The sequence below is a fragment of the Sander vitreus genome, chromosome 10 (genome assembly GCF_031162955.1).
Source record: "Sander vitreus isolate 19-12246 chromosome 10, sanVit1, whole genome shotgun sequence".
Classification (NCBI taxonomy): domain Eukaryota; kingdom Metazoa; phylum Chordata; class Actinopteri; order Perciformes; family Percidae; genus Sander; species Sander vitreus.
In genome coordinates, this window is record NC_135864.1 from 10419291 (window position 1) to 10427272 (window position 7982).

At 37.9% G+C, this 7982-nt stretch overlaps 1 protein-coding gene across 1 annotated transcript; it reads left to right on the forward strand.

Moving 5' to 3' along the window:
- The first annotated feature begins 621 nt into the window (after positions 1–621).
- LOC144524134 (uncharacterized) lies at positions 622–5993 on the forward strand. Its single transcript, XM_078260175.1, has 6 exons — positions 622–3073; positions 3470–3799; positions 3903–4259; positions 4661–4807; positions 4922–4965; positions 5049–5993. The coding sequence occupies exons 1-6, from the start codon at positions 3031–3033 to the stop codon at positions 5181–5183; spliced, it is 1056 nt and encodes a 351-aa protein (XP_078116301.1). The 5' UTR covers positions 622–3030; the 3' UTR covers positions 5184–5993.
- Positions 5994–7982: the final 1989 nt, after the last annotated feature.

Consider the following 7982-nt stretch of genomic DNA (forward strand, 5'->3'; position numbering starts at 1 on the left):
GTAGTTTCACCATACACATACCACACGGAGAAAGCAGCCACACTGTAACTGCTGCAAGGTGCTGCAAACGCTGTCTCATTAACCGGTGATCACTGGACGTCAGTGAGTAATCAACATTATTTAGGAGTTACTAAAAACTATATTGACTCTAGTAAGGATAGGGTTTTTTAGTTTTTTAGTTAGGTACTTGGAGGAATTGTGCAATAATGACAGAGTCACACATTTTTCTTTTGTTTACAGTAAATAAATAATTACAAATCTTAAAATCAAGTTCATAAAGTAACTTTCTTTGCATTCATTTGATTCCCAATCAAGATACACTGGTAAAAAATTGCTTTCAATTGTTAATATGTACTTAAAAACTGTTCTGAAATGCAAAATAATAGAATTTTAATCATGTGATAAAATATGCGATTAATTGCCATTAGACATTCAGCGATTAGTTGCGATTAAAAAAAATGTAATCGTTTGACAGCCCTAAATTTTTTTACAGTGCACACAAACCAGTGGCCTCCAGCCCCTCCACGCGCTGTGTGCATGACAAGCGTCAAGGCTTCACGTTAGGCTCAGAGGCTATTGTTAGTAGTAGCATGCTGCTGATGGTCTTCCCGTGGGATTAACTGTACTAAAAAATGTAGAAACGCCGCATCCACACCGCTGTGAAAGCTCCCTGAACGTCATTTATCAGTGTCTGGTTGTTCACCCTCTCCGCAGAAGTCTGCTCCACTCCATATCTTTTTAATGGAGTTAACTGCAGCTAACCTGAGCTAACTGCTAAATGGAGCTAATCATTTTTAACCGAACATTCAGTTCTCGTTCCCCGTTTTCATATTCATTAACTGCATTTATGGACTCTAACCCAAATCAAACCCATCATTTTATTAAATTGGCTGTAAAAGTTTTAAATTACAACTCAGAGTTGTTTGAATGACAGAAATCTGTTCAAATGAGATCTTAATGAGTGCAACACGGGACATGTACAGTACAAAACAGCATGTTTATGATCCCCAAAACACTTGAAAAAATGAACAATGATGTAACAAACAAAATGAACAAGAATTAACTTTTCTTCGTCTTATATGATTTAACAGAAGTTAGGAGACAGTGTTGACATTTATAATAACATAACTGTATGGATCGTAGTATAGTTTTAAGGGTAAGTTGTTATATAACATTTGGGCTCTGGGTAATCAGGTATTTTATCTGCTGAACCATAACATTTGACAAACCAACCAGATATAATTGACCAAGCACATAAAGTAAAGGCTACACTTGATCTATCCTTATCCTCTTTTAGTCTGATTTGTTATATGCAGGCAAGGCCTTCTCATTAATTTGGACTATATGTGATGCAGCATCCTGCCATACTGCGTGAAAGTGATGGCTGCAGTCACTATGTATTCATGTCTCTGCAATAGTGCATTGAAACTCTAGGTGTTGAGCCTTGTGTTAAATCACTATTCCACACGATAATGACCTAGTGTCATGATGAGGTTATTGGTAGGACACGGCCCGCCACTGGTTATATGTAAATAGTTATTTCTTTCTAAATTATCTGTGAATGTTATGTAGTCATTGTTTTGAATGAATAGTTTATAAACCTTTGACTAGTTTATTACTGAACCCAGCCATCACATCCTGCGCCACCCACCACCACAAGTAAAATCTTAACCTTTGAGAGACACTGGATTTACTGTAACAGAAAGTTGTTTTAAGCATTTGAACAAATTAATGATGTTGTGTCCCTTGTGGTGCAGCTTATAGGCTGCTTGGAACGCAGTCATAAAACTCTGGTGCAGACGAAACAACTAAGAAAATTTAAAAAGGAAAGTGTCAGTCCAATTCTAAGAGAAGTCTAATGCAGGTTGTATGTTAAGAAGGCAACTCTTCTTGGCTGTGGGGATTTTCTTACCAATTCTCAGAAAACAAAAATGTCGTAAAACAGAGCTGTGTTCTTCTGCCTGGGTCCTACTTCCTACATACAGCCATTTCCTTACTGAAAGTGGGTTACGAAGAAACCACACGTTGTATTTGAAAGCAGCTACTTCCCACCATCATACTGTGATACAATACGCCTTGTCCAGACTGAAATATCACAACGGCTATCTGATGGATTGTCATGAGATGTTGTTCCCCTGAGGGTTACTCCAAATAACTTGATTAGCTAGATTTTTCATGCACAACCATCAGGTTGACATTTCTTTTATTTATTTTGCTGTCTTGACAACTATTAAATTGATTTCCATGAAATATGAAATAGAAATTCATCAGCCACCAGTAGATCTATGTTTTCACTTATCCAATGAAATATTTCAAATGTATGTGATGGAATGGTTCAGCATGTGATAGACATCCATTGTTGAATCCTCGTGATCCTTGAATCCTAATAGCTGTGGTAATCTCTCTGACTTTTTATGGTGCCATCATCAGGTCAGAATTTTCATTTGTGCAATATTTTGGTTTATGATCAAATATCTGCAAAACTAATGGCATTCCTCAGCCTCAGCTGTATGTTCTGTTTAGTGGTAATTAGCAAATGCTAGCATGCTAAAACAGTAAACTAAGATGGTGACCAGATGGTTAACATTAAACCTGCTTGAAATCAGCATGTTAGCATTGTCATTGTATGTTCAAATGCTGACCTTAGCGTAAGTATTGCCTCACAGAGCAGCTAGCATGGCCGCAGTCTTGTTTACTTATTTGTGTAATGCGGATGATGCAATATGGATTATTTACCTGTAAGCTCAACTTTCATTTACAATGTGAGTCACTGTAGACCTTGACTGGACAAAAGGCAGCAATATTAAATCAAGAGCATTGCTCTCTGCCATTTGAACGGACCACACAACCTAAAGGGATTGAGGTTGCATAATGTGACAGGAAATGTAGCCTACTTTTGAGACCTCCCCACTGTGACAGTCTGACCCATCAACACCATCTTATGAAATCACATTAACTGTAAAGGTGATAATATAAGGTGGTGGTGCGCTTTCTGAAAAACCAACGATCAAGCGACAACAGTCAATCAGGATGATCATTTTATGGATAACACTGCTTCTTCTCCATCAGGGATGTAAGTGCTCTTTAACTCTATCCAAATAATGTATTATTTGAGTGTTTGTTGGAAAAAAGTTTGTTTTTTAAATATTTAATTTTAAGTTGTTAGCAAATTATGGCCACCTTCTCTTAATAGTTGGTTTGGAATTAAACAAACTCAAAGCAACTTTATGTATCTAGTTGTAGTTTAATAAATAAATGTTCTGTATTTAAATGCATGTAATATAGTATGTTCTTTCATCTTTGGTAATATCATATTATGCATATGGATTATTATTATTATTATTTTATCTTTTGTAAAGAACTTTGTAACCTAGGTTTTGAAACATGCTCTAGAACAAACATTTTAATTCTTTAATTATTATTATTATGGAATACCAATTATATAATCTCCATTGTCTTTTTAATCCAGATGCACTGATCTCAGTGACCACAGTTCAACTTGGCAAACCTGCAACCTTCACATGTGTTTTACCTGATTCGGAGTATAGCAATACACGAATCAAGTGGTACAAACAGAGTTTTGGTGATACTCTTACATTAATTATTACAATGAGAAAAGGCACTGCAAATCCCATGTTTGAACAAGGATTTCCTCCCTCACGATTTAATGCAAACCAAACTACAACCATGAGCACTCTGACCATTTTGAAGACAATCCAAGAAGATGAGGCATTGTATCACTGTGCATTCTCTTCCTGGAGTACAGATCAGTTTAGTGGCACATATCTGTCCTTAAAAGGTAATGCATGTCTGTGTATTGTCACTAGACTAGATGTTCTAACTCTGCTTCCTATACTACATGATGCAGACAACCTTTAACATTTTCCATTTATATTTTGTAGGAAACACTCAGAGGACATCAAACTATACTGTTGTTCAGCAGCCAACAGTATCTGATCCAGTTCATCCAGGAGACTCTGTCACTCTCCAGTGTTCAGTCCTCTCCGACTCAGAGAAGTCCTGTCCAGGTGAACACAGTGTGCACTGGTTTGGAGTTCGAGCACATAAATCTCATCCACATATCATCTACACTGATGAAAATGGACATGATGGATGTGCTAAGATATCTGACACTCAGAGGAGTTGTGTTTATCGCTTCTCCAAGAACGTCAGCTCCTCTGATACGGGGACTTACTACTGTGCTGTAGCCACATGTGGAGAGATATTGTTTGGAGATGGAACAAAACTGGACATTGAAGGTAACTGTAACCCGTTGTCTCCCTTTTATTGCCACCTTTAGTTCTTTTAAGGTTGAAAAAAATCATCTTTGATAGCACGACTGTATATTCTGTATTGGCTTGTTTCAACCCAAGACCTTTTTCCTACACTAATTATAGGAAGGAAAGGAAAAAGGTTCTGTGGGTTTGAACAGTGTTTTGCTCTACATCATACAATAACCCACTGGCAAGTCCGTGGGCTTAATAGTTTGATAAGGACGTTTGCATCTTTAAGTGTTGATTAGTCTTGATTAGAAGTCAAATGAAATCCGTACAGATCAAGTGTAAGCAAATATTTGTGGAATGTAAAATCCTCTTTTGTGTAAATACATTTTTTATTTACTTTTACTAAATGTCATTTGTGTTTCTTTTTCATGTTTCAGGAACCGGCGCGTGGTCTTCTGGTATTATACAGACGGACAATACAGTTCTGCTTCTGCTGTGTGCCATCTTGGCTATAAGTGAGATCGTTATATCCGTCCTTATTTACGCAATCAAGAAGTCCAAGTGTGGTTATTGCAATAATAAAGGTAATATGTTACCTCACTGTATCACACATAGGTAATGCTAATATCATTAGTGTTGTGACAAAACTGATTCTAAACTAATGCATCCTTTTTTATTTTTATCTATTGATTTTGTAGCTGCTGTTTCCCTGCAAGAAAATGTTGCAAAAAGAAATTTAACGGTAAAATCAAGTTATCAAAGAAAGTTATGATTTACATTGATTGGTATTTGTCATCTAACATAATTTGCGATACATTTCCTCAGAGAGATGAAGACGCATGGATTTATTCTGCTGTCGTTTTTACTGTGATGAAAACTGGCAGTGGTGGAACGTGGGATGCAAAAGCAGCAGAGAGAGAGAGGATCTACACCGCAGTCAAGGCTTTTGGGTTGGATTAGCATGGATTAGTGGACTGTTTGTGGCTGTTGATGTTTTTCTGTTTAAAGATAAAGTCTGTTATTATATGTGGATGTTAGGTAGTGTTGTGCATATGATGTATATCTTGCCTTAATGTTTTGTTCTTATGCTTTAATTGCATTAAAACAGTCCATTTATGTAAAGAGTATAAATGGTGTAAAAATGGTGGACTAATCTAACAAATATGAAAACACGACAGCAAATTTGCCGTTGTGTTTTATGATTTGCTGTCATGTTTTCCTATTTGCTGTTGTGTTTTATGATTTGCTGTCGTGTTTTCTTATTTGCTGTCGTGTTTTCATATTTGCCGTTGTGTTTTCCTATTTGCCGTTGTGTTTTATGATTTGCTGTTGCGTTTTTCTATTTGCTGTTGTGATTTGCACTTCAGGGCCACCATAATTTATACTGCAATCACACTTTCTGTATTTTTCAACTAGGTTATATTTAGTCCTTTCCTCTGAAAACATTAATTTAACATGAATATTTCTAAAAAGACCTAAGTTCTACCAAACTTTGTAAGTAATTCTGAATATGATGTGGATCTAATGTAACATGCAATGTGACTGTGATTTAAGTCACAACTGGGAAGTTCTATTGTTTTCATCATTAAGTGGAAGGCAGAGTTATGGTGCGTGTTAGTGAACTGTATGACATGATATGCTGCTGCAGTCATAATGAAAGACCAAAAAAGTTTGGCCTGTGATGTCATTATGCAGCTAGAGACCACAACGTAGGAAGCCTTTATATTTTGTCGATGTGTAGGTACAATAAAGGTGGATAAAGTGAATGCATTTCAGTTTCTCCTGTTGTTTGACCATTTGAAATTTTGGGTAATTGTTATAAAATGATTCATAATTTTAGCAAACCACGTTGGTGCATAAAACACACTTGATCTGTGCCTGTATGACCGCAATACACCACGATATGTAAGAGCCATATTTAACTATGATCATTCAATATATTTTCCTAACCATTTATACTAGTAAATAAAAGGGGGGAAAAATCACAAATTTAGTTCATACTAATTGGGTGTGGTGGATGTAAAAAGGCAGAAAAGCCTGTAGGGGCTAAAAGGACTTGCTTAGCTTTTAAGAAGAAAATCTGCATTGCTTTTTGCATTTTTGTGGAAATAAAGTAGTAGATTTAAGAAGATTTGGAAAGATTCCTGTTTTCATGAAACTAGTACATTACCAGAAAATGTATTTATTCCCCTTAAATACATTAGTGCAACATATAACCAGATTTTCATTCAATAATCATTTTGTATGCAGGTGATACTGTTCACACACAAATGCCTTAACACCCAAATGATGAAGACAGAAGCTGTCAGTTGTTGAAATGCAGTGTAGAGCTCAAAAATAATTAAACGAGAGAGATGACAAAGGGTTAGGGGGGATAGTGTGATCATAAACTCTGCTCATGGTGTCAAAATGCTCATCCAGAAGGTTGTTAATTAAGGGCAAGACCAGAACATATGTATTGTTGGCAAGGGACTGGTTACACCTGTTACAGGCGTCCTGGACAGTGGAGTATATTTTAGACAATTTTGTGTAGTGGACTTTATAAAGGACCTTGCATTGGATTAGGCCATGCCGAGCACATATGGAGGAAGAGTGAACCATAGCCACGCGGCTTTTGTCAAAGTGGAAAGTGGGGGAATGTCTTGACAAAGTCTCTAATCTGGAAAAAGCAAAAGAGGTGTGACTTTGGCAAACCATAAAGGGAAGAGAGCTCTGTGAGGGACGCAAATATGCCATCCTTGTATAGGTCCTTGACACTGATGATGCCATTACTGTGCCAGGCCAGGCCCAGATCTAAACTTGAAGGTGTAAAGACATGTTTTTTAAGCAGTGGGGTCAAGACGGAAGGGCCCTGTAAGCCAAAGTTTTTTCTAACCTGACTCCAGATCTTGAGCGAGAGGGATACAATCAGGCATGTGCCCCCAGATGTTGAAGGCAGAGGGAGTTGGGAGCAGAGGACCGACCGCAGTGGAAAGGTGTGAAAGTTAGTTGCCCAGTAATATCGTCTGAAGTTAGGGAGTGCCAGACCCCCCTCAGTCTTAGGGGACTGTAATATCGCCTCTCGGATCCTAGCGGGTTTGCCGCCCCAAAGAAATTTAGATATTGCCGTGTCCAGCTTGTCGAAAAAAGATTTAGCGATAAGTACAGGGATGTGCTGGAAAAGGTAAAGGAAGTTGGGGAGGGCAACCATTTTAATTAAATGTATCCGGCCCATGAGGGAGAGCGGTAAGACCAACCAGCGGTCAAAATCACTTTAAGTTTTTTCGACCAGAGGTAAGAAGTTTTTGCGGAACATGTCTGCAATGGCCACTGTAATAAAAACATCCAAGTAGCAAAACCCGTCCTCTGCCCACTTAAACGACGATAAAGAGCGTGGGAGCTGCATAGCCAGAGAATTTATCGGTAGGAGCTTGCTTTTCTCCGGGAGCGAGACGGCTGGGTTAGAGTTGTACAGGAGCATGTCGTCCGCATACAGTGAGACTTTATGAGTTGTGCCAGATTGTGTGATGCCTTCAAAACTTTCCTCCAAGCGAAGCCAAATGGCCAGAGAAGGGCTTTTTTTAAACCAAAATATTAATAAATAATTAACGCCATGGCATTTATTAAAAACATTAAAAGCAGAGCTAAGCTGAAGCTCTATGAAAAGACTTGGGGTTTGTTTTGCATGCAGAACCTGCTCTGTCTACCCAGATGGGTGGTGCTGTGTGTGGAAGTCTACTCTCATAGCAGAGTACACACACTCTGGTGACGACTCTCTCT

What these genes read in the sequence shown, in the direction of transcription:
- LOC144524134 (XM_078260175.1), top strand. Translation starts at nt 3,031, where the DNA reads ATGATCATTTTATGGATAACACTGCTTCTTCTCCATCAGGGAT. An exon ending in GCTTCTTCTCCATCAGGGAT is followed by an intron (nt 3,074 to 3,469) that starts GTAAGTGCTCTT and finishes TTTTTAATCCAG; the next exon opens with ATGCACTGATCTCAGTGACC. An exon ending in TTGCAAAAAGAAATTTAACG is followed by an intron (nt 4,966 to 5,048) that starts GTAAAATCAAGT and finishes ACATTTCCTCAG; the next exon opens with AGAGATGAAGACGCATGGAT.